The sequence below is a fragment of the Eublepharis macularius genome, chromosome 3 (genome assembly GCF_028583425.1).
Source record: "Eublepharis macularius isolate TG4126 chromosome 3, MPM_Emac_v1.0, whole genome shotgun sequence".
Lineage (NCBI taxonomy): Eukaryota > Metazoa > Chordata > Lepidosauria > Squamata > Eublepharidae > Eublepharis > Eublepharis macularius.
In genome coordinates this window covers 142,229,331-142,256,420 of record NC_072792.1, presented here as the reverse complement: position 1 = coordinate 142,256,420, position 27,090 = coordinate 142,229,331, and the positions used below count along the sequence as shown (strand labels likewise).

The 27,090-nt window shown below is 39.3% G+C and overlaps 1 protein-coding gene across 1 annotated transcript; it reads left to right on the top strand.

The window, feature by feature from the left end:
* The first annotated feature begins 325 nt into the window (after window positions 1–325).
* Window positions 326–23,931, top strand: NIT2 (nitrilase family member 2). The gene is made up of 11 exons (XM_054973986.1): window positions 326–380; window positions 1,784–1,902; window positions 13,851–13,971; window positions 14,144–14,232; window positions 15,935–16,028; window positions 16,951–17,025; window positions 19,445–19,523; window positions 19,936–20,034; window positions 20,641–20,696; window positions 20,975–21,067; window positions 22,957–23,931. The coding sequence occupies exons 1-10, from the start codon at window positions 353–355 to the stop codon at window positions 21,064–21,066; spliced, it is 852 nt and encodes a 283-aa protein (XP_054829961.1). The 5' UTR covers window positions 326–352; the 3' UTR covers window position 21,067; window positions 22,957–23,931.
* Window positions 23,932–27,090: the final 3,159 nt, after the last annotated feature.

Here is a 27,090-nt window from a genome sequence, read left to right as displayed (position 1 = left end):
CAAGAGTATTGCAGTTCTTAGTGAATCTCCAATGCCTTTTGTTCAGTGTACAGGAAAGTGAAGATGAACGTGAACATCGCAACTGTGGTTGCCGTCTCTTTTCAAGTTTAGATCTATGTTCTGTGCTTTTATTGATCTGCTTGCTTTGGTCTATCCTTAAAAGCACAGAAGGTTTGGTAGGAAGAACACATGCAAACAACCATCCTCTTCTCCCGTCTCGTGAAATAGCTGCACGTATTTTTGCTTCAGAATAACTACATTTCCCAGCAGCCCTTCAGAATTCTACTGAGCATGCGTCGTGCTCCTCCCTTCGCAACGTCTTCGTTTCGCGGCGCTCCGCTTCCTACTTGGGATGCAGCTGCTGAAGGGAGTCATGGCCAGTGAGTGTCTTTTTACGAGCGGCGGCGTCTTGCTTCGGGGTTCTGTTAATACTTTTACAGCTCATTATTTTCCAACCGTTTTGCAAAAAACAAAACCGTGGGGCTAGAAATTGATTAAGGGCGCCCAAATTCTTTTATTGCTGTGAGGGAGGGGCGTCTGCCTTGAAGGCAGGAGGGCGCGTTTGTCGTCTGCGGGTGCTTTAAAAGCTCTCATGAAGTCCCCGAGCAGCTTCTCTTTCGCAGAAGAGCTATTATTTTCCTGTTGCTCTGGCAGGCGGATTGTTCATTTTTTTACAAAAGAGCGCTTCAGTGTTGGGTTCCCATATAGAGCTTATCCGCTCTCGTTTCGTATTTGAAGTTCCGCATTTGGTTTGTAAGTTTAAGTTAAATCGGCATAACTGCCGGTCTGACAGCTGGTTCGAGCATGCAGGAGAATGAGAGACCGTGCTTGGTAGCAGAACGGATTGTATCACTTCGGAAGACAGGATGTGGATTCCAGCTTTGTCCTACAAAGAAAACTTCTGTGCAAATAAAGAAGAGACTTCCGCAACACAGAAAAAAGATGCCAGCCCTCTATTTGCTTGCCACGCTGGCTTTCTGCTCATAGGGAGTGTTCAACAGAAGAGCATTACAAAATGTGGCTCACCTCCATAATCACATCACTCTGAAGTGATACAGTCCAGTCTATCATTCCCACCCCGGTTACACACAGTCTCTACCACCTCATTCTCCTGCATGTGTGAATTAGGCGTGAGTCTGGTTTTGCCATTTGAAAAAAAATATCTTTATGCTTTGCCTTATATGCCCACAAATGTTTTAAATATCACTCCCACCTTTTGTACATAGTAGGGAGTACGTTTCAAGTATTTACTCATATCAGCAAGCAAAATCAGTACCTAAATTAGTTGATTGATGGGATTTTGAAGTGTTCATATGTCCACTTCATAGTTTTGAAATTAGCTGCTCCTGTTATCCTAGTTTGGAAGGTTTTTGAGATATGTAGGAATACTTTTTTTAAAAAACTGCAGTTTTAAAAAACTGATGAAACTGCCTCTTCTGCTCATATCTTGTGTCAGTGGAAGAGGGAGAGGTAGACAATTTCCCCTTGTTGCATCCCAACAGCAGTACATTTTGCTTTCAAGTCTCTCCTGAATCACAGAGCGGAGCTTTAGGAGAAATGAGGATGGGGAAGATCCACTTCACCAACTCCTTCTGCAGACTCTGCCGCTGGGTCCAGCTCCACACTAGTTTGCAGCCTGCTCTTTCACATCCATGATGCATGGCTGCCTGTTTGGTCAGTCCTGCAGACCCACAGTTCTGTTAGACTGCTGGAGTTGTGAAGATGCAAATGTTTTGCTGCATCCTCCCCATACTGGGTTGTATTTGCCTTTTCTCATTCTTAGACTTCCGGATAGCACTCATCCAGCTCCAGGTATCAGCTGCCAAAACAGAAAACCTGAACCGAGCCAGTGGCCTTGTAAGGACTGCAGCCACACAAGGGGCAAAGCTTGTAATTCTGCCAGTGAGTATTTGATATATTTTTCTCAGCCCCTTATTCCACAAACCAATAAAACATGATTGTTGTGAAATCAATGGGCTTAGTCTGGAGTAACTCTGTTTAGGATTGGGTCAAAATGGGTAGCCATGTTTGTCTGTAGCAGTAGAAAAAAGCAAGAGTCCAGAAACGATATGATATCTGAAGAAGTGAGCTGTGACTCACGAACGCTCATACCCTACCACAAATTTTGTTAGTCTCATAGGTGCTACTGGACTCTTGCTCTTCTGCTTAGGATTGTATTGTGTATCTATAGAAAATAACATTGAGGGATGAAGCTAAAAACAGGAGAATGCATGCCCACAAAATAAATGCACATTAAACCAGTCTCTAGAATCCGCCACCGGCACCCCTCTCCAGTGGCATATTGTGCAGATCAAAATGTCCACAAAATAATCTCAGGTTTTTAAAATACAATTTTTGTTACGGAATTGCTACATCTATGTATGGAATAGCCCAGGCAAGCTTGATCTTGTCAGATCTTGGAACCTATGCAGGATTGGTCTTGGTTAGTAATTAGATGGGAAACCTTTAATGAAGATTAGAGTTGCAGAGGCAGGCACTGGCAAACCACCTCTGTTAGTCTCTTGCCATGAAAACTCCAACAGGGGGTCACCATAAGTCAGCTCTTTCCACCATGTATTCATCCCTGTATTTCTTTGGTTCTGGAGGTTTGAAGCCGGACCAAAAGTTGCTGCTATCCAAGCAACACCAACAATTCCCCTCTCAACTATCATGGAACAATAAAAAAATATATACAATTTTAATAAAGTACAAATAGTGGAAAATGAGCAGTAAGTCTTAAATAATCACCGAAAAACAACTACAACAACACTGTAAGTATACAGAACAATCAGTCAATGAATATACAGTAAATAACAGACCAAAGTATCATAAAAGGTAGTCAACAACAACCAGAGTCCAGTCAGAATGCCTGGAAACCAGGCATAGCACACAAATAAATAATTCAAGGTGCCGCAATGACAATGTCAGTTCCAAGTAGTGAAATCAGCCAGCTATTCTCGCCACCGAGATCCGTAGCAGGGCCACAGTTGTTCAACGGAAATCCAAAAGGGCGTGGGAGTTGCTGGCTATTACTTCAGCCCAACAGACCACTAGCAAAATCTGTTTCGCAGTAAGAGCTTTCTCAGGGGCTGCCGTATCTGTGTTGGATAAAAGTCAAACTCTTAGCAAACTCTTACTGCACATTTTTCCCTATTTGTACTTTATTAAAATTATATATATATATATATTTGTATTGTTCTATGATAGTTGAGAGGGGAATTGTTGATTTTGTTCTTTGGTTCTTTCCCCTTGAGTGCCTCCTGCTTTATAGTTGCTATCCAAGCAACATCAGCTGCTGTTGTAATGCCTGTTGTACATACTAATATGCAAAAAGGACAATCTGCAAATAATACCACTGGTGATATTCTTTGTCATGTCCCTAGTAAATCCCACTTTTTCACTCCATCAGTTGTTTTCTTGGAGAACGTGGAGAGCCAGTTTGGTGTAGTGGTTAAGAGCGTGGGACTCTAATCTGGAGAACCGGGTTTGATTCCCTACTCCTCCAATTGAAGCCAGCTGGGTGACCTTGGGTCAGTCACAGCTCTTTCAGAGCTCTCTCAGCATCCTTTGTAAACTGCTCTGAGTGGGTGTTAAGTCATCCTGAAGGGCGGTATATAAATCGAATGTTATTATTATTATGTTATTATTGGCTCATGAATAGTGAAACAAATTGAAAGTAGATTGAACAGCTTTTGGATAGAATTTAGTTAATGAAATGGTTGCAAGTTTGCAACAGCGGCTGTTTCGCTCAGGCTAATAGTTATGCATCTTTTTGATTTATATATCCTTTCTGGTTTGTTCCAACCTGTCTTTCACACAAGCGATTATTTGGAAATGTGAGAGTTGTTACTTTGCACAGTAAGAATGTTATTGGATCATTGCGCTGGAGTCTTTCCAGTTGTATTTGTTTCTGTTGCTTGAGTTGGCCATTAACCTTTAGAGTTGGTCATTAACCCCCTGCTGCCATTTATGTGTTTCAACAGTGCAAAGTTCTTGGTAAACCATGCATAATGTGTTAAGTTGGGGGATGTTTTCAGTCTGATAATAAGACTTTCAATATTCTTTATTACCTGTGCAAATGTAGCACTCATATGGTCTTTGCTTTTCATGTTCAGCTATTTATTTATATAGATTATGGATAAATCTGTCTTGAGGGCATTTACAGGGTTCACCAAATGTCTAATCAGACCAAAAATTTTAAGAGAATATGGACTCTTTGATCAGCCTTTGCCTTGCATTGTTCATTCTGGGCAGTGAATCTGGTTCAAGCCAGGACAGCAAGAGAGAGAGCAGAGCAGACAATTCTCTATATCTGTTATGTTCAGATTATGATAAGATTTCAACAATAATGTCAAACACCATAGCTGGTCAAGACACAGCCATCGTTTCTCACATGCTTTTTACAAAGGCAAAAATGCATACTGTTTGTTGGATGAGCAGTGCGATCTGCAGTTGTGCACAGAGATGGTGAAACGTTGTTTGTGCTTCTTGTAAAATTACATGCATTGGGTTGGATCCTATGTATGTTCCATTCACGGAGGATAGAAGAGGGCCATCTCACCTGGTTACCCTGATTTCTGTGGCTTTTTGTTTGTGAGGAGCCTCGTGTTCCCTGGTAATACCTTCTTGGGTGTTGTGCAGCAGGTGAGGGAGGGGAAAGATCTGCTTCTACTGGTGGAAAATCCATATGATCCAACTCAATACTTCTCTTAAAAATGCATTTCACTTTCATCTTACTTGCTTACAACAGATACAGTAACTCTGACAAAACTAATAATCTGGTTTATTAAGCAACTAACAGTGCAATCCTAAGTAGTTACTCCACTCTGAGCCCATTGACGGGATTAGAATGGAGTAACTTCCAACTCTATGATTCTATGATTCTAACTCTGCTTAGGATTCCACTGTAAATGTTTTACTTTCTATAATATGGTTTTTTAAAAGAGAAAATATTTCTTAAAAGAGAAAGTACTATAGTGGATGGTTCTTGAAGTAAACTATGATGGACTCCCCTTCACTCCCCCACTCTGAGGCAGATTTTATTGCCAAAATCCAAGTTTGTCAGCTTTGGCTGAGCAGCCCCAAGTAGGATGTCTCAGTTTGTGGTTTTAAAGTTTGTTTTGTCCCACCCTGATAAGCAGTTATAATTTTGGCTTTTTAGTCCAGCCCAGAGACTTGATGGGGGCGGGGGAAGCAGGAGCTCTCTTCCTCTGTGTTAGAAATGGCACTGGAGACTGCATAACATTCAAAAGAAACAAGAACTTTATTGAACAGGCAGGGATGGAATAAGAGCAGTCAGGGAATGAAAGAGTGGAGGTAAAATTTGTTGGTAGAACAGTGTAGTCTTTAAGTAACAGGCAAAATAGTTTCCTTTGAGCTTAGTTTCTTATTCTTAGTTCTTAAACAGTGAGAAGTGTTCTGTTTAATACTTTGGTTACAGCAACAATGTTTCCTCACAAGAGTTCCCTTTTACAACCTTGATTTCCTGACAATAGTTCACAACTGTTTTCCCTTCACAACAGACCCGGGGTCCTCATCAGAAATAACCCCCCTTTAGAAACTGGGCAGGAATTAATCTTCTTCTCCTAAGAAGGATTAACCCTTCTTCACTTGGCTTGAATGGGAGTCTCCACTTACTACCCAATAACTCTGTGCCAAAAACACACTCCCAGTTCTATCATGGTTGTGTAAATGGGTTTCAACTTGTGCTGGCTTTTATACTGGGACCGACGTATCTGAGGGACCGTCTCTCACCATATGAGCCCTGGAGGATTCTCCGCTCTGGCGGAAAACATCTTTTAAGTGTTCCTGGCCCTAGGGAGGCCCGCCTGGCATCGACCAGGGCCAGGGCCTTTTCAGTCCTGGCCCCGACCTGGTGGAATGCTCTGTCTTGCGAGACAAGGGCCCGGCAAGATTTGCTTGCATTTCGCCGGGCCTGTAAGACAGAGCTATTCCGCCAGGCATATGGCTAACGCCGGGCAGTGCCCGCCCCCCCCCCCCCGTGAAGGGGGGGTTAAACCATCACCCCTATGCAAACACAGAGGCATGTATGAACCACTATGCAGCATAAATTGTTATATTTAATGTTTTTAAATGTTTTTAAATGTATTATTTAATGTTTTTAAATGTTTTTAAACATGTTTGTATTTGTTATCCGCCCTGAGCCTGCGAAAGCGGGGAGGGCGGAATATAAATATAATAAATTAAATTAAATTAAATTATACTTGGAATTCTTAACTAGAATTCTCCCTCAAGATAATGATGTTACAGTTGGGGCAAAAGATTTCTTTTTCCTCAAGCCATTGGGGAGCCTGTCTGACATTCCCTGTCAGACTCTCACACACACTCTACTGAACTGTCAGCAACCAATTGTCATCCTGAAGGCTGGTACTGACTGGCCAATGAGAGAGAGGAGGAAACAGCCTGTCAATCAAGCTCTCATTCCAGGCAATTGTTAACTCCTTCCCTACCAGCTCTCTGAGTGCTTTATTTACTTTTACGGGGCTGCCCTCGGCCATCTGCTATGCCCATATATGGACTCCCAAATATTTATTTAAATAGTCTGCATCTGGACTATTTTAATGACTTTTAAAAATTATTATTGATTTTATGGTTTTGATTGATTCACTGTGTTTTATGAAGGTTGTTAGCCACCCTGAGCCCATTTGTGGGGAGGGCGGGGTATAAATCAAATAAATAAATAAATAAAATTCTTAGGAAACATTGTCACATAAGAATTTATTTTTTCTTTAAAGGAAGTAGAAGCATATAAATAACAATTCTGAACTACCACATGACTTCAGCTGTGGTCTGCTATGTTATCAAAAGACTGCAATATAGCAGCCTAGCCTTGAGATTAGGATAAAACAATTGCCACAGCTGTATATAGAACAAGAGGCTCCTTCTCTCACCTTCAAATTCTGAAGTATCGTGTCAATGCAGGCCCTTTTTAGGGTTTGTAAACTTACCATTCCTACCCTCAGCTTTGACATTCACTGTACTGTTACCTCTCTTGACTGAAATAGTGTTAATTATGTGGAGGGGAATTTCTTTTCTTTCTTTTTTTTTGAAATTCACTTCTTAAAATATAGCTACTGATTCCTGTTATTTTTTTTCTCTTTTAAAAGAGGTATTTCTCTTTAATTTCTCTTTGAAGAGAAATCAGTGCACCCTTTTGTAACTTTAGCTCTAGCAGTTGTTTTATTTTTATTTTTTAAAATTTTTATTGGATGGGTTCACAAACATACATAGAAATCAATAACATTATCTACCCCATAACATTTTCCCCATCCTTCCCCCCCCCCTTTTTCTGGTGACTCCCAGCAGTTTTCCATACCCAACTTAATCTAAAAAGTATATCATATAGATTCTTAAAGTCTATACTATATATCTATGTTATGCATACTAATCAAATCTCTTTACTCATCTTAACTATCTACACTTACTATATTACTTATCTTAATTAAAAATATAAAAATTATATAAGTATATAATAAGTACTACTAAATATACTAACTAAAAAAAAGATACATATATATGTGTAACTTTCTATTCCTTCAGTACCTATTACTATAACACTATAACTCCATACTAATCCAATAAAATACAATAAAATAAAATATACCCCTTTTTGACCTTAAGTAAGTTTCTATCTCCTCTTTAATTCTCCAAAGACCGCAGTTTCCCCTTCATGTCCCACTTTTTCTCCACATATTTCTTGAATTTTTCCCAATTGTATAATCCAATTCTTCTTGTTCTTTCAATTTCCTTGTTAATTTGTCCATTTCTGCCATATTCAAAACTTTCAAAATCCAATCTTCCATAGATGGTATCTCCTGAGTCTTCCACAACTGTGCATAACACATTCTGGCCGCCGTGATCATATAAAACACCATAACTCTGTCCATTTTATCAAAATCTTCTAGGTTCATACATAATAACAGCAATTCCGGGGTTTTATTTATATTCCTTTGTAAAATATCTGACATAACGTTTACTATATCCCCCCAGAACTGCTTAGCCTTATCACAAGTCCACCACATATGATAGAATGAACCTTCATGCTGCTTACATTTCCAACATTTATCAGACATCTGGCTATTACCATTGGCCAACTTCTTCGGTGTTAAATACCATCTATACAACATTTTATATACATTTTCACGCACAGTAGTACATGCTGAAATTTTAACTACATTTTTCCACACCTTTTCCCAAGCTTCCATTGAAATTTCCTTATTACAATTTATTGCCCATTTGACCATCTAAACTTTAACAACTTCTTCCTCCGTAAACCATTTCAGTAATATCTTATATATTTTAGAAATTATTTTCTTCCCCCCTGAAGCAAACAGTTCTCAATCTCAGAATTTTGTAATCTAAAACCATTTTTCCTTTTGTCTTTCTCATATAAGTCTTTTATCTGCATATATTGAAACCATCCATATTGGAATGGCAATTCATCATTACCTTTAAGGAAATAATTGTTCTGCTTTATCTCAAGAATCTCTTTATATGTCAACCAGTCTTCCCCCGCATATTCTGTTCTTGGATTTACTACTTCCGCAGGGATAATCCACATTGGTATAGACTCTTCCATATATTTCTTATATTTGTTCCATACAGCAAACAAACTTCTTCTTACGTAATGATGTAAAAACATAGAGTCTGCTTTTACTTTGTCATACCATAGATATGCATGCCATCCGAATAGTTTATTGTATCCTTCCAGTGCTAATAACTTCAAATGCTTCAATGACAACCAATGACAACCATTCCCTTAACCAGTCCAAACATACCGCATCATGGTATAATTTAAAATTTGGTAATTGTAGACTTTCATTTTAACTCTGGGTTTTTTTCCAGCCCAAACAAAATTTAAAATCATTCTCTGCCACTTTTCAAATTGTTTACTATCCATAACAACAGGTATTGTCTGTAATAAAAACATTATTCTTGGAAGAACATTCATCTTAATTACTGCAATGCGACCTAACCATGACAAGTTCATTTTGTTCCATCTGATCATATCTTTATCTATTTGTTGCCATAACTTGTCATAATTATTCTTATATAAATCAATATTTTTCGCAGTAACTTCCACTCCCAAGTATTTGACTTTGTTCACTACTTCACATTCCACCTTATCCATCAACTCCTTTTGTTGTTTAGTCATATTTTTACACAGTATTTTGGACTTCGCCTTATTTATTACAAATCCCGCTAAATCTCCAAAGTCTTTCATTTTCTTCATCAATTTTGGCACGCACTCTATTGGATCCTCCACTATCACCATTATATCATCGGCAAAAGCTCTCACTTTATATTCAAATCCTTTTGTCCTCAGTCCTCTTATTGAATTATCTTCTCTTATTTGCCTAAGTAAGATCTCCCATACCATTACAAACAGAAGTGGGGAAAGCAGACAGCCTTGTCTTGTTCCTTTCCTTATTTCCAACTTTTTCGTCACATCTGAGTTGACAACTATATTTGCAGATTGGTTTTTATATATTGCCTTTATTGCTTGTATAAACTTCTCTCCCATCTGCATCTTCTCCATTGTTACAAACATAAAATCCCAGTTCAAATTGTCAAACGCTTTCTCTGCATCCACAAAGAAAAAACCAACCTGCTTCCCTGGATTTTTATCATAATACTCAATGGCATTCAGTAACACTCGTAGGTTATTTTTTATTTGCCTTTCCGGTAAAAAGCCAGCTTGGTCTTCATCTATGAATTCCACTAACCAAGCCTTAAGTCTTTCCGCTAATATCTTTGCAAATATTTTATAGTCATTATTAGTTAGAGATATTGGTCTGTAATTCTTAACGTTACTTAAGTCTAATGTCTCCTTTGGTATCAATATAATATTAGCCTCATTCCATGTATCTGGCATCTCAACCCCTTCCAATATCTCATTCATTACTTTTTGCATCATTTGTTTCAAATCCTCCGCCATCACTTTATAAAATTTTGCTGTAATTCCATCTGGTCCTGGAGCTTTGCCAACTGTAGTCGCTTGTATTGCTTGTAACACTTCCATTATTGTTATCTCAGCACTAAGCTTCTCTTTCAGCTTCTCCGGCACCTTTGGTAAATCAATCATATCAAAGTAGTCTCTTATCTTTTCATAATCCACTATTTTTTTCTGATATAGCTTGGCATAGTATTTATAGAATGCTCTCTCAATCAACCCTTGATCATATAATTCCTTCCCCTCTTCTATAATTCTGCTTATTGTCCTTTTCTCTCTCTTTTTCTTTAATTGCCACTCCAAATATCTCCCTGGTTTATTAGCTCCTTCAAATGATTTTTGCTTCATTTTCTTCAACTCCCACTCCACTTCTTTATTTTCCATAGCCCTAATTTGTTCTTGCAGTAACTTTATTTCATACAACAATTTCTTTTTACCTGGCCTCTTTTTCAGTTGTTGTTCTACTTGAATAATTTTTTCCTGGATCTCTTTTAATTTCACTTCTTTTTTCCCTCTTCTCTCTACCATTTAAGTCCATCAACACACCTCTAATTACAGCTTTATAAGTGTCCCAGACCATATGCATTGACACCCCTTTATCCAAATTACCCTGAATAAAGAACTTCGTTTCTTTTCTAAGCACCTCAACACGTTCTGGGTCACCCAAAAGATCCTCATTAATTCTCCATCTCCGTTTCTTATGTCTCATTCCAAATCTCCACATCACAGGATTATGATCCGAGCTAACTTTCGGTAATATATCAGTCTCTTTTGTAAACACTACCAGTTCTTTAGACGTCCAGATCATATCTATTCTGGAAAAAGATTGGTGACTAGTTGAAAAAAACGTATACTGCTTCGCTTTAGGATTATATTTTCTCCAAACATCTTCTAAGTTTTCTTGTTCCTGAATTTCAGAAAAGGACTTTGGTAATTTCCCCGTCCTTGCTTTACTTGTTGATGAACTTTTATCCAATTGCAAATCTAACACTCCATTAAAGTCTCCAGCTATAATTACCTGATCATAAGTCCATTGCTCCATTTGTTCTCGTAAATCTTTAAAGAATATATCCTTAGAGCCATTTGGCGCATATAGTCCAAGTACCAAAGTTTTTTTTGCATTACATGAAAATTCCACAGCCAGGTATCTTCCATTTTTATCAGACACTATTAATTTAGGTTGCAATTCTTCTTTTATATATATATAACAATTCCCCTCTTTTTTTGCTTTGTTGCCGAAACAAATTGCTTTCCTAACTTTTTGTTAATTAAATATTTAACATCTTGATCCCTGATATGAGTCTCTTGTAGACAAATCAAATTACTTCTTTGTTTAGATAACCAATGTAACACAGCTTTTTGTTTAGAGGGTGAATTAAGTCCATTAACATTCCATGAAATTAATTTGTACTCCATAATTATAATCTGGATGAGCTAGGAAAGTCTTTTCCATTCTCCATCAGAAATACATCCATTGCATATTTCGATTTAATCACTTGTCTCCCTGATTGGAATTCAAAAGTCACTCCTTCTGGCAGCTCCCATCTATATCTAATTTCAGCTGCCCTCAGCTTCTGTGTCAAATCTCTATACTTTTTCCAATCCTGGAGCACTTTATGTGGTACTTCTTTCATGATTCGAATCCGAGTCCCAGCTATTTCCAGCGGAGTTTCAAAATGCCTTCTAATAATTTCCTCCTTCATTCTCCTTGTGGTCAATTGGACAATAATATCTCTTGGTAGGTTCTTTTGTTCTGCATATTTTGAATTGACTCTATACACGATATCCAAATGGATATCATGATATCATGGATATCATTTCCTCCTCTGTTTGTCCCAAAAATTTTGCCAGTATTTCAGCTACTTGTTTAAGAGCAGATCCATCCATTTTTTCCGGGACTGACCTCATACGAATTTGTCTATCCATTGCTTTGCATTCCATCATCACCTTTCTTTTGCCCATAGCCACAGTATCTGTCTGTATAGCCTCCGTTTTTTTCTCCCCATCCTGCACCATCTGTTGCGTTTCTTGCACCTTTTGTTGGGTATTCTGTAAATCTGTTTGTATTGCTTCCATCTCTTTTTTAACTTCCGTAATCTCAGACTTAATCGCTTCTTTCATTTCCGTCATTAAGTTTTGCTGTAATTGTTGTATCATCTCCCGAATCTCTTTATTTCCCTCTGTTATTTTCTTATCCAAATTCTCAATGGCAACCTGCCAGTCCCCACGAATCAGCTCTCTTTCTTAACTCCATCTTCTTTTTAATTCAAGTCTCTATTTTTATATATCAAAATTTTTAAACGTTTGCCCTCAATTAAAATGGCGATTGAGGCTTCCCTTACCCTTAAAATGTTGGGTGATGTTTCTCGATGATATAAAATGTCGGGCGATCTTTCTCTATGGTAATACTGTCACATCAATGGTCTTCCCTTACTTTCAATGGTGAATCCTTTGCTTCCGGTTCCTTTCCCTTACTTCCAATGGTGGGTACTTCACTTCCTCTTCCAACTTTATTTTTCTTCTGGGTCTTCCTGGTCTTCCTGACCTCCCTCAATGCGCTTTCTCTATCTCCTCTCCTCTACTTCCTGCCTCGCGTCCCGCCTTCCGATTCCCACGATCCGCCCACCGCGTCGCTATCTCCCCAACCACAGGTATGCAAAACAATATTCTTCTTAGCTCTTTTTAACTTTTTCTCACTGTCACAACTCAAATTAAACTGCTCAGTCTTTTAGTATACTTTTTCATCTTGGTAACTCAGTCTTTTGTTCTTTTAAAAGTTTGGTCTTTGTTCAGTAAAACAGTCCGTTGGGGGAGATAGTAATCTTAACTTAACATAAACTTCTTGGGATGTACTCACTGCTTCAAATGTCCAATTCTGTTCAAATCCGTTCCCGAGGCTTGGGGAACAACGAGCCTATGTCAATTTAATGACTCCCAAAGCTGCTGCAGAGATTTTGGCCGCCCTTCTCCAAGGAGGATCTCAAGGCTTGGGAGGAAAGCCCTTAATTCAGAGCCTCCCACCCGCAGAGACCCTTCACTCTCAGGGCTACAAGCGTTCCTGCCGGATTTCTAACTGAAATCCGGAGGCTGTGGGCGATCTGGGTGCCCCACCAGCCCGAAAAACAGCACCTCGGTTGATCCGGAGTTCCGAATCACGTCAGTCTCGCCATTACCCCAACCGGAAGTCTGCCCTTGCAGTTGTTTTATGTTACATACCACAGAATAGTACATAAGAAGGCTTGGGAAGGCACTGCCTGCCTCTGAGCAGGGTGAAAATTTGAAATTTTGCAGAACCTCCCTTTTTGCTCCACCAAATTTCTCTTTAACCAAAATGGAATTGTCGAAGGCTTTCACGGCCGGAGAACGATGGTTGTTGTGGGTTTTCCGGGCTGTATTGCCGTGGTCTTGGCATTGTAGTTCCTGACGTTTCGCCAGCACCTGTGGCTGGCATATGCAAAAGAACCTCCTCAGGATACAGTGAAGCCTCCCGCCATTAGCATTCCACACCCTGGGAAACTCTTACAGGATGACTCAGCTCAACCCCACCCCTCCTGAGTAGATACAAATGACCTGCCAACATCTTTTCCACACTGTGACACTGAGAGATCTCTGTCTTTTGGTGCTACACCTCTGAAGATGCCAGCCACAGCTGCTGGCGAAACGTCAGGAACTACAATGCCAAGACCATGGCAATACAGCCCGGAAAACCCACAACAACCAAAATGGAATTGATTAGAAAATGACTCCAGATTCCTAAAAAGAGGAGAAGAAATGGATTGTTGGATTTCAGGAAGAAAATGAGTACAGAGGAATTAAGAGAATTTCTCTTAACAGCCCTAAACTGAAATAATGGTTTCTCTTTTGTTTCCAATTCTAGGAATGCTTCAATTCTCCCTATGGCACACAATTTTTTCCAGAATATGCAGAGAAAATCCCTGGTGAGTCCACACAGAAGCTCTCTGAAATTGCAAAGGAATGCAACATATACCTGATTGGAGGTAAGCTACTTCACCTCGGAAGTACTTTTGATTGATTATTGTGTAGATCTCAGATTAAAATAAACATAGAAAATGTTCCTTGAAAATATTTTTAGCATGCTCTCATAAAAGATCCTAAAGGCAGCTGTTTGAATATCTGACTGATAGCAAATGTTCTTTTCTTTGTTGGAAGGTTCTATTCCAGAAGAGGATGCTGGGAAGTTGTATAACACATGTACAGTTTTTGGTCCTGATGGTGCTATGTTAGCAAAGCACAGAAAGGTAAACTTATAGTGTCTGTGGGGTCCAGCTTCAGACATAGCTGCAGTTACCACCATTACATAACTCTTCATTGAAATTTGATTGGTATAATTCTTTAAAATTTATACAACATCCAAGAGAAGTCTGGTGACCATATCTTTATCGTATATGGCTACATTGCATATTGCATATTTCTTTATTGTTATATTGTATTTTGTGTTTCACTCAAGGAATGAAAGGGATGTTTTCCTTACAAACTTTACAACAGTTCTGTGAAATATATTAGGTTGACATATAGTTTCTTGCTCAAGTCTATTGGGTCAGCTTCATATCTAAGTCAGAGGTTTCCCACAGCTGTGCACATTTTAACCAGGGTTTGGAACAGGATTTGCCACATCCAAACGCAGCATACTAGCCACAGCAACACATTGGGGAGAGTACAGAAGGCATGCAGAAGGTCCCAGATTCAATCCTTGGCATCTCTGGTTAAAAGGATTAAGCAATAGATTATGTGAAAGGTCTCATCCTGAGACCTTGGAGAGCCATCTGCCAGTCATAGAAATTATTGACCCTGATAGACCAAGGGTCTGATTGCATGAGACACTAAATGTGAAACCCACAGCCAACTCATGTTTAATATATGGCCGCACTCACCTTTAAAATGGTGTGTGTGGGGGGGGGGGGGAATGTGTCCTGGAGCGTATGTGCAGAGGCAGAAGCCACTTCTTTGGTCCTTGCTGTCCACTAGTGTGTTTTTGTGGATAGAAAAGGGGTGTGAGGGAGCTGGGCTGTTGGTCTTACTTCCAGAGATACAGCTCTCCTGGGCAGAAACATGGAATGGGCAGTAAGAGAAACAGCCTAATGTCCACAACACTTTTTTATCCATAAAAGTACGCTCTGTGAAAAGCAGGGACCAACAAAGCTCCTCCTGCCTCTAGGGCGCATTCCTCTTCCCACTGTTTTGAAGGAGAGTGTGGTCACATGTTAAATGTGAGTTGGATTGGGGTTTCCAGTAGTCTGACTCAGGGTAAGGCAGCTTCATGTGTCCACTCGAGCTCTCACCACACTGCCATAAGGCAATTGCTGTAGTACAACTTGGGGCTAAATGTTTCTACAGGAGGGATAGCTTGACCTCTTGGCCCCCATGAAGGTCCACCACCTCGAAGAGCAAACTGTATCCCAATAAGTAACAGCTTTACAATGGCACTTAATTCAAAAGAAGGAAGCATGGAGTACCAGCAACTGTTTAGTTGTTTACTTCTTAAGATGAGAGAGATGCTGATTTCTAAACAAATCCTATTTGTTACGAACTCCATGGCTGTGTTTCATCTGCAGACTGTTGCACTCTGCAAGATAGACTTTTCCTTCATGCCCAACATCAAGTGTTTTCTCCCCCAACTTGTTCTTTTGTTTTGCTTAATCTTCAGTCTGGTGAAGAATTCTGGGGAATTCAGGATCTTTCTCATGACTTTGTAATGCTTTAATGCAGTAGTCCCCACTTGATTCCTGCCAATGTGTTTCCTAGCATCCACTTGCTTCTTCCCTGTAGCATCCCAATTTTCCTCCATTTCACAGGAGGAGGAGGTGCTTCAGAAGAATCCAGGATATATCATCTTTCTGCCCATTCAGAAATGGCCACTGCTATCATAGGATGATGTGTACCTTGAGAGTATAATTATGCTGAATGATTTGCTAGCAGTGGCTTTATTTCTTTTGGAAACAGATTCATTTGTTTGACATTAATGTTCCTGGGAAAATTCGGTTCCAGGAGTCAGAAACTTTGAGCCCCGGCAGTAGTTTCTCTGTGTTTGATACTCGTAAGTAAAGAGTCTTTGTTTCAGTGATAACTAATCACATTTTTGAGGTATTCTTGTTAGTGCTGTAGCAGTTTATAAAGCAAGTTAGATATATGATCAGGAATAAAATATTTCATATTTAAAAGCCAGAAAATACTGTCAATGCCCTGCTTTGTAAGCCCATGTTAACTGGGGTGGGGGCAAGACTTTCTTGGCTGTGGCTTCCAGGCTTCGGAACAGGCCTCTGTTCCCTCATTTCTGGCTTTCCAGATGTGCATAAAAATGTTTTTATCATGAAGCATTTGTTGACAGTTGAATTGATTGGCAGACATGGTATTTCATGTTCATGTTGCTGGTTTTTGTAATTGCTGACTGCTGGTTTTAGTATTTTTCTACTTTTATGGTGACTTTGTTGTTGTTTTTATGATTGGGGTGATGTATTATCTGCTAGGATGTATTATCTTTAGGTTTTTAGACCTTTTCTGTTTTAAATCTCTTTTAAAGTATTTACTTGTAAGCAGGGTAGGAATCCTGTAAATATAAATGTTGTCTCCGTCTAGATGTTGTCTCTCATTATTTTGTTCGTATTGCCCTTCCTTTGTGAATTGGAATCAAATTACAAATATGGCCACTGTTACAGTTTAATGGACCTGCCAGTGCTGTTAGACTCTGATATTTATTAATTTGTTTATAGCATGTTTATTTGGATCTTCTCAGTTACACATTTATGCAAAGAAGTATAAATGTAGAGTAATATTTTGAAATTTTAATTTATCGGGACTTGAAGTGCAGTTCTCTCAAGCATATACTTTAAAAATTGAGGTTCTTACTGAACAGTGAAATGTACGTCATGGAACAGAATGTAGCCTTCAAGATGGAGGTTTCTGCTCACGCTTACCTGGGTGATAGCCAGGACCTGACTTTTTCTCTCTCTCTGAGGTAGCATACTGCAAGATAGGACTTGGGATCTGCTATGACATTCGCTTTGCTGAGCTTGCTCAGATCTACACACAGAAAGGTGAGGACATCCTTTTGAGTAAATGTATCTCCTTTTTTTGTACTGTTGGGATTTCCCTGTAACTGGGAACCTGACCAATCTTTCTATGATAGGTTAGACATATCCACACTGAGAGTCCTAAAGCTGTATGCATAATAAAGGTGCAAGATACATGTACACAAACGACACACAGGCAGCATCAGAACTGATACGTTGGGATTTTCTGGTCATTTGGTTGCTTTTTTAAAAAATTACATTTATATCCTGCCTTTCTCCCCAGTGGGGACCTAAAGTGTCTAACATCGTGCTCTTTTCCTTCATTTATCCTTACAACAACCCTGTGAGGTAGGCAGGCTAAGAGTATGTGATGGGCCTAAGGTCCCATTGAGCATCCATGGCAGAGTAGGGACTTGAACCTGGAAGTCCCAGATCCTAGTCTGACAATGTAGCCACTGCACTGTGTTAGCTTGATCAAAGGTTTAGATTAAATTATTCAGCATATCTTTTCCAAGACTCCCATTTTGTTTCAAAGCCAATTGAGAGTCTTGTAAAGGTCACGTCATTTCTATAGGGCAGGGGCGGGCCTCCTTCTCTTCCTTCATTCTTTCACCTTCATTAGTGATTTCCCATTTTAAGGAATCCATCTGTTCTCTACTCTCAACCTTCTTTAGTCTGTAGCTTAGGTATTCCTGTGCTTTTTATCAGTTTACTCAAGTAAGTAGAAAAATCTGAGTGATTTATATGACGCAACATTATGTAGTTCACAGCAGTAAAAATGATTATGACAAACATTTTAAAGATGCTATATAAAAATAAAAAAATAAGTTTCTCATTCCATCTAAAGTTCAGTGATTCCTTCAGCAATCATTGAATGATCAAACTATACAAATAGCATACTTTGTAAACTGCTCTGAGTGGGCATTAACTTGTCCTGAAGGGTGCTATATAAATTGAATGTTACTACTACTACTACTACTACTACTACTACTACTACTACTACTACTACTACTACTGGGTACTGGCTGTTGATAAACATATGGGCCTACTGGGTATGTTTCTGCATCATTAAATATGTCATGCTTAATAACGTACCCTTTTTTCTGTAATGTTTCATTTCTGTATTTGGCTATCTGCTTGTTCTCAAATTTATGCAACCCCATACCATACTGTATTGTTCATTGAATGTCCTAGCTGTTGATTGTATTGACTTACATATATAATCTGCCTTCAGTTCCCATGAGAAAGGGTGGGGGGGCATAAATAAAGAGAAACACGCATGAAGCCAGATAAGACAAAGGGGAATTGATCTGAGCCCAGTCAGACTCTTGCCCGGCGCATTTGCAGTGGCAGACTTTGCTCAGATCTGTTCTTGTTCATTTGGCTTCGTAGACTTTGATCATTCAGTAACTGCTGAAGGGACCTCAGAACCTTGGATGGAATAAGAAATTTCTTCTGATTTGATTTTAATATAGTAATCCTCTAATATATGTATGCTATAAATGATTTTACTGTTGTAGACTACAGAATGCCCTCCTATACATCAAGAGGATCTTCCTTATTTACCTGAGTTTCATCTGAGGCAGTACTAGAAAAAGCCAAATGAGTAACTGGATGTAAATATCTACAAAATACACCATCCAGTAAAACTGGAAGGTTTGGCCAAAGCAAGCATGTCAAATGGTTGTTTTCCTGCTTAGGTATAGGACTGTCCTCCTGTGACTGTCCCCTCTGCCCATTTTATACTACATATACTATCAAATCAGTAAAGTGGTGCCTTACATTGGAACTAATTGTTCCAATGCATACTTATAAATTATAACTCTCAGGCTGCTGAAGAAGAACAAAATAAGTTGAGAGAAAACATCCTGTAGATAAAATAGGGCTGTGGCTCAGTGGAAGAGCCTGATTTGCATGCAGAAGGTCCCAGGTTTAATCTCTGGTATCTTGGGTTTCAAAAGACCAGGAAGTACTGATGTGAAAGACCTCTACCTGAGACCCTGGAGGGTGGCTGCCAATCTGAGTAGGCAATACTGACCTTCCTGGACTGATGGGCTGATTTAGTATAAGGCAACTTCATGTGGATACAGATGTTGTATGTTTTGTGACCTGCATTTCCAAAAGTGTTGGTATTTGTATAATAGGTTGGTCAATTAGGTGCTTGCCATAAATCAACCAGTTTCACTGTATGATTTGGTAGCATAGCATGTATGAGAAAGCAAGTCCAATACCTTAATAGTTGAGCTGGAGATTTGTGGCCCCATTTGCAGTCTGCTCAGGAGCCTTCAAAGTCTGGACATCTTATAAATCCACGGCCTTTGCCTGAGAGCTCCTGCTTTCCAGCACTGAACTTCAAGTGACAAGAAATGTCTTCCTTTCCCCATGATGATTCCTTTCTCCTCTTCAGAGTATTGACATAATTCTGTCTTCATTTTGTACCAAGGTTGTCAGCTCTTGGTGTATCCTGGGGCTTTCAATCTAACAACAGGTCCAGCCCACTGGGAGCTGCTGCAGAGAGGACGGTAAGAAATAGCAAAGGATCCTCCCCCCCTCCCCACTCCATCCCACCTCATCTCCAAGTTTTAGATAACTTATTGCATCACTTGGAGTGTGTGAATGTTTAATAGAAAAGCAGTGTAGAAATAAACTGGAACTAGAGCTTTTGAGTTGGGACATAGTATTTTTGCTATGAGAATGTTCCTGAGAACAAATTTTGGCATTACAGAATGAACCTTCAGGTCCTGCTGAGCCCATTTTAGAATTCTGGCTGTCACTGACAACTGCATGATACCTATTTAAGTTTATCTAAGTATGGAGAAATGAGTTGAATTTTACATGTGCAAACTATAACATGGAAAGTATATCGCAAGTAAGCTCCATGCCAAATGTTTCCCCTTCTGCAGTGACCTTTTGTCTTTTTTTAAAAAAATGCAGAGCTGTTGATAACCAGGTCTATGTGGCTGGTGTATCTCCTGCTAGGGATGAGAAGGCATCTTATGTAGCATGGGGCCACAGCACTGTAGTGAATCCATGGTAAGTTGCAAAACAGACTTCTATAATTAAGATATCTCACACTCTTATTATTGTCTTGACACACTAGAAATACTAGATAACGACCAAAAGGGTAGCATGCCCAATAAAATTCTAAAACATTTTAGTCCCCAAATATAAAAGTTGCTGCAACAGTTGTTCAGTTCTGTTCAATAAAAACCAAGAATTTTTCCCAGCACTTTGAAAAAGATTATTTAAGTGCTGACTCTGATGGATTTCTGTAGGAAGGAGGCCTTTCTCCATGCCATTTAGGTGATAACTCTCAGAAGCGTAAAAATAAGAATCCTCAAGTATTTTTTTCCTTAGAACTGTTGCCCCTCATTTGTCAGCAGGATCGCTAGAGTAACCTTTTGTAGGTGAGATGAGGCAGTCAAGAGATGATTGTTACTGTCTAAATAGACTATACAGAGTGCACTGGACAAAAAAGATTCATGGAGATTAGTGATAATTTTGCTTTGAACTTCTGTTCATAGGAGGGGAAAGGGAATTCCCTAAGGCTTGGAACATCAAGTTGTTCTTCTAACCACCTTTCAGTTTCCAGAAAGCTTCTTTGGATAACCATCTCTTAATATTGTGCTTTCTTTTAAGGGGGGAAATCATAGCCAAAGCTGGCGCTGAGGAAACAGTTATATATGCAGATATAGGTAAGTCAGCAGCAGTGATTTTGGTCTTTCAAGAGGTAAAGTTTTTTTATCTGCTATGCACTCATTAAATAGTGTCAGTCACATCACTCTGTCTCAACCTCCGTTCCTTGTTTGTAAAATGAAATGATGACCATCCACACAAAGTTATTGTGTGGCAGGCTGAGGAAGTTCAGATATAGTTGCATCAGCAAAAGTGTGTTTGATCTTTCCAATAATTAACATTTGATTTGGGTCCTCAGAATTATTAGTAATGTAGGCCTTCTTCATTAAATTTGCAGACCTAAAGAAGCTTGCAGAAGTTCGTCAGCAAATCCCCATTTTTTCCCAGAAGCGCTCAGACCTTTACACTGTTCAAGCAAAGACTGCGTGATGTATGTAGTGACTTGGATCCATACACATCCTTCCTTTTTCTATATCTGTTTTCAGTGAAATAAGTAAAAAAAATGAAGAAACCATGGTAGAAGTAATAAACCCAATTTATAAACACCTTAGTTTCTACATAGCTATAGCAAGGGTACACAACCCCTAGCATGCATGCCAAATGGCAGCCTCCTTGTCCCATAGGGGTGAAGGTGAGCTGCAACAACCAGGAATGCAACCAGGAACAACCAGCTTGGACTTGAGTGGTGATATAGTTAACCAGAACTCCTGGCCCCACCCCAGTGAGTGCCAGCAGCCCCACACCAACCATTCATGCTGAATTAGGTGTATGGAATTGCTGCTCAGTGCACTGACCAAGGCAGGTGTAAGAGTTTGCTGCATGCACATTTGTGCCACCGCCTGAAAAGCAGAAGGTGCTGCAATTCCTGCCCACCTCAAGCTGAGATACTTCCACGGCCACTAGAGATGGGGACTGCCTAGAATAGTAGGAGAATGGAGGCTCGTTTGAACCTACACATGTACTAGGTCATGTGCTGCATCCCAGTTGCCCTCAAGCCCTTTCAGCTTATCACCCCCTCCCCAGCAAAGCTTTTTGTATCTGAAAGGGGGGGGGCAACTTGGGAGAGGAAGGGAGACTTAAGGCCAGGCTAAGGTGGTGGCGTGGAGGCAGAATGGCAAGACCGAAGCCAGTGTAAAATTAGGAATTGGATTGTAGGAGCTCTGGAAGTGAAAGTTGAACTCTTCCACTGAATGAAGCTCCGTGTTCAGAGGTGGAAAACCTCTGAATGTCAGTGTCAGGAGGAAGCATCAGGGGAAGGCCTTGGCCTCTGTGCCCTGTTAGCTTTCCAGGGTAACTGGTTGGCCACTGTGTGAGACAGGATGCTGGACCAAATGGATTACTGGTCTGTTCATAAGGTATCCTCATGGTCGTAAGGACTTGGCTTATAAAACATCGAAGACCAGACATCATGCAAATATTATCATCATCCACTGCAGTCACCTTCATGTGTGCATGATAAGCAAAACCACTGACGTTGGCATTTTTAAAGCAGCAATATTTTAGTCTCTTATTCCTGTGCTTAAAAAAGGCTGTATACAACATATGCAGTGTGTCTGGCTACATCTGACCCTAGTCTCCCTGGCTCCTCTTTTTCTTTTGCTGACACACAAATTCCCAGTACCACTTCAGCACTTGGGCTAAAAAGGTTGCTTGTTTTTGATCTAAATAGGAAAATTGAACATAGGATTTTTTTACAGGTCCTTGTACAATTCAGTTATTTCATGGTGCATTATGGTTTGTTTGCTGCCACAGTAGGGACTCGCACAAACATGTCTTTTTGATAAAAGAATATTACTTCATTTGCACACAGTTACAGCTGCTGCATATGGTCCATCTTGGCCAATATATTTTAGCCTGTGTTGCTCACCAGAAATATTTTTTTTGTTGCAGTATGATTTGACAGATAAGATGCCTTCGTTCACAGCTACACTGCTGCCTATTTGGGCTGTAAACTATGAATTTTGCAGGATCCTGTACTAGTCTAAAGGGGGTAGGCCAGATAAGTGTCCTTTGCATAATAGGATAATTTACACAAGTTTGTTAGGGTGTCAAGAATTTAAAGCTGAAGTGAAAATATTACAAAGTCATACGCTTTGAAAGGTTGCCCTTTTCCACAGATTTTCTTACCCTTTGCACCTATAACTCGTGGGTTAAGACACATGTAACATCTGTTAATCTTTATATATAAATGCTGTTTCCCCATCTTAATTTATCTGTTGCCTCCATCACCCAAAAGGTCATCAGTTTGAATTTTTATACTGATCAAATAAATATTTTCTCTAAAGAATAACACTCAGTTTGTTTTTTGTTTTTTTACAGAGAATGTCTTATACCTACAACCACAGTCCACAGCTCTTTATGTATAGGTTAGATGGAAGCTTGTGCAGTTGAGTGAATTGGGGGAAGCTTCAGTGCTGCACAAGGTCCCTTAATTTAATTTTATTATATTGATTATATTTATATTCCGCCCTCCCCGCTTTCGCAGGCTTAATTGAAACTCCCTGAGCTGTTTTTCCAGGTGAATACTGCTTATCATCCAAGACTTGTTCTACTTTTCTTATAGACTTCTGTGACGGACTGCACTTAACAACAGGTTTCCAAAGTGCAGCAAAATCAGAGAGCTGGGAGAGGAAGAGTTAACTATTCCCTAGAATGGAGAGCTTGAGTGACAGGCTGCTCCTCTTCTCTGATTGGTCAGTTAGAACCAGTCTGCCTTAACTGGAGTATAACTGTCCTGAAGAATTCTATCTAAAAATTCAAAGTTGTGTCAACATAAGCTAAGGTACCGTTTACACAGACACCAGAGAACTGGGAGCGTGTTTTGTTGAGAATGATTGGGTAGTGGGTTGAGACTCCCTTTCAAGCCAAAAAGAAGGGGTTATAGCTTCTGAGGAGAAGATTAATGCTGGCCCAGCTTAGAAAGGGGTTTGGATCTGAGTAAGACCCTGGGTCTGTCGTGAAAGGAAAACAGTTTTAGACTACTCAAGATAAAGAAATACCCTCCAGTTTCAAGAAAGGAGCAAGTTAGGTGCACAAAGAAAGTGACTAACTCCAGAAAACCTGAACTGTCATAGTAAACATCCTGGAGAAACATTATTGCTGTACTTAAAATTACTAAGTAAAACACTTCTCATAAGAACCAAGAATATATGAAAATAAGCTTCAAGGATACTCTTTTGCCTGTTATACAAAGTGTATTCTGTAATACCAACAAAATTTACCCCTGCATTTCCATCCACTGACTATACTTACTCAGTCCCTGCTATGAAATAAAGTTCTTTTTTTAATGTTAAACAGTCTCTAGTGCCATTTCCAAGCAACAAGGAAGAGTGCTCCTACTTTTCCCCATCAAGTTCCTGGGCTGGGCTAAAAACCAAAATTATAGCTGAGTGTCAGGGTGGGACAAACAGACTTTCTAAACCACATTTATTAACACGCTATGAAGGGCAGCTCAGACAAAGGAAGGATACTGAATTTTGGCAAGAAAATCTGCCTCACAGTGGAGAGAGTGAAGAGGGGTCCATCATAACTTCTGGCCAATGTCACTTGAAATTGATCTTGCCGCTGTCTTTCCCATCAAGTCAATGGTACCTTATTATTCACTACTTATGTGACTGTAACTGTACAACTGTGATGTTTTTTGTGGGGGCGTCCTTCAAAAAAATCATTCCAAAGCTTTATCTGGCTAAGAATGCAGTGAAAACCACAGTCACATGACACCAATCCTACATGACCTGTACTGCCTACCAGTTAACTTCTGGTTGCTTGCCAGACAAATGTTAGCTAACCTTTTAAACCCATGAATGGCCTGAATCTGACACATGCCTCATCCATCCAAGTAGTGAAAGCTGCTAGAAAACCCAAGCTCTGGATCACCACATAAAGAATATTTTCTGTGGGGGGTAGGATCTTGACACTCTGGAGGCCTTTTGTGTGTGAGATTTGCAGACAGAAAATTGGCAAAAGCAGAATGCCTTAAATGTCTGCAATAGTTAAAGAGCCTATATTATAACAGTTATTTGAACTAAAATTAACTTTCATATCCTGCATTTTAGTTTATTTGATAATTACATATTGGATTATTTCTTTTTACCATGGTTGATCATCCCCTCCCCCCAATTCCTGGAAATCAATCAACAAAACATAACTTTTAGAGATCACTGCTATTGTTGAGAATAGATCACTTTCAACCAAGCAAAGCACTACAAATCCTCAGATTTCCCCCAGTCCTGTAGTATCTATATAACAAGGCCATTAGCTGCCAACACATTTAAGGCTGAAATGTGATTTGTAATCTTCTGTACTTTTCTAGGCATACATCTTAAGAAAGAAGAAAAGCTACTCCAATATGTAGAAAGTGGTGTGACAGAACTGGGGAGAGAAATAATTAAAATGTCACTTCCCCATAACATTTGTGCAAGTTCTCATACAAATTACCGCTTAGGAATAATAGTTCGTTTGTATACTAATCTACTGAACTGTTATACCCACAATACAATTGGGGAGCCGGGGTTGAAAGGAATGGCTTACCCAAGGCAACCTGGAAGTCATGAGATTTGAACTAGTGAAGTGCTGCATTGTAGCCCAGCTACTTAATCATGCCAAGGCCAAGTCAAGCTACAGAAAACTGGCCATGGAGAAGAAACTGACAAGATCAGCGCTGCTAAGCACCAGAAATATTTCAACCTTATTCTTTCCACAGGCAAGCATGCCTGTTTATAGTCAATTTAAAAAATATGTGGTGAAAGGAAATGTGCTAGTTAAAAATAAAAGAGATCATAATGTCAAAAACACAAAGCACTGGATTTTAAGATTTATAAGTTCCAGTACATGCTGTACTATTGTATACAGAAAAGGGGAGGGCTGCTCCCCAATTACAAAGAGAAGAAAACCTCTCAGGTACACTGAAAATAAATTTTATAATTTTTTTTGTGCAAAGTGCCAAAGTAATTCCTAATAAATGTTACATATAAATATTCAATAAATACATACAAAAATACATATAAATTCAATCAAGAGTCCAATCGGTATAGCTTAATCACCGAGATGATGAAATACATCCAGAGATGTATTTCGTAATAATAAACCCCTGTTCTGTTCTTTTGTAGAACCATTGATAACCGTGTGGAGTTTTCTCAAAGGACAATACCGTCTAGTGGTTACAGTTGAAGGCCAAAAATTATGGCTAAAGAGCCTGACAGGTTCTGCCAACCTGTTATCCCATCTCGGGATTCTGTCGGATTTCACATCTACCTCAAGATGAGTATTATGGTGTTGGGAGTAATTTATACAATATATTTATGAGCCTTTGAAAAAGCATTTTGCTGAAACAGGATAACAGGTTAGCAGAACCAGTCAGGGTCTTTAGCCATAATTTTTGGCATTTGACTGTAACCACTAGACTGCGGTCCTTTGAGAAAACTCACGGGAATCAACGGTTCTACAAAAGAACAGAAAAAGGGTTTTATTATGAAATACATCTCTAGATGTCTTATTTCATCATCTCAGTGATTAAGCTATATCAGTTGGACTCTTGAATGAATTTATATGTATTTTTGTATGTATTTATTGAATATTTATTAGGAATTATACATTAGCACTTCGGCACTTTGCACAAAAAGATACTAAAAATTTATAAAATTTATTTTCAGTGTACCTCCGAGGTTTTCTTCTCTTTGTAATTGGACACTATTATTCAGCTTTTTAAAATCTTCCCTGACATTCAAAAAATGGATGAATTTGAACACAGTAATAGAATCCCCCTTTTGGAAGCGTCATTTCTTCAATTAAAATGGGTCAGTTCATGGTATCCATTTATTATTCTTGCTTATTATTTATTATTCAATAAATGACTGACTTGGTCACATTTATGAATGACCCATTTAAATAGCTTAATGCTACTAACAGATTATACCGCATCATGTATCCTGTCATTTGTTCTCTATTATTCAGGCTGCATTCTCAAAGTATACTCCTCCCACCCCCCCATGCCACACCAAAGATAGTATCAGTAAGTCTCATTATTTTCACCTTCAACTATTGTTGTCAAACTTTTGTTCAGTTTATCTATGGGAAGATACCATTGAGACTGCATCTGAAGGAAGTGTTCTGTAATATTCATACAACATGGAGTTGGATTGTTCCAGCTTTTCCACTGGTGCTAGGAGGGTCTGTTTTTTATACCCTGCCTGCCAATGCTGTGGATTGTGGGATCCACATGAACAAAATGTCACACAGGACAGGTTTGTAGGAGATCCCCCTCTCATACCAACAGAAAAGCTGTTTATGATCCAAACCATGATTATGATACTTTCCCAAACTTTTGCAAATTACAGCAAGGTCTCTTTTCCCCACTTGCTTTGAACACAGGCAGACCTTTACTAGAAGTCCATTCTAGCATTTTTGAAGGCATCTTTTCGAAAGGCCACACTTTCCTACAGTTTAGGTTTTGGG

Coding starts and splice junctions, on each gene's coding strand:
- NIT2 (XM_054973986.1), top strand. CDS start 353: ATGCAGCTGCTGAAGGGAGTCATGGCCA. Junction 13,972..14,143: donor CAACATATACCTGATTGGAG/GTAAGCTACTTC, acceptor CTTTGTTGGAAG/GTTCTATTCCAGAAGAGGAT. Junction 19,524..19,935: donor GAGCTGCTGCAGAGAGGACG/GTAAGAAATAGC, acceptor AAAAAAATGCAG/AGCTGTTGATAACCAGGTCT.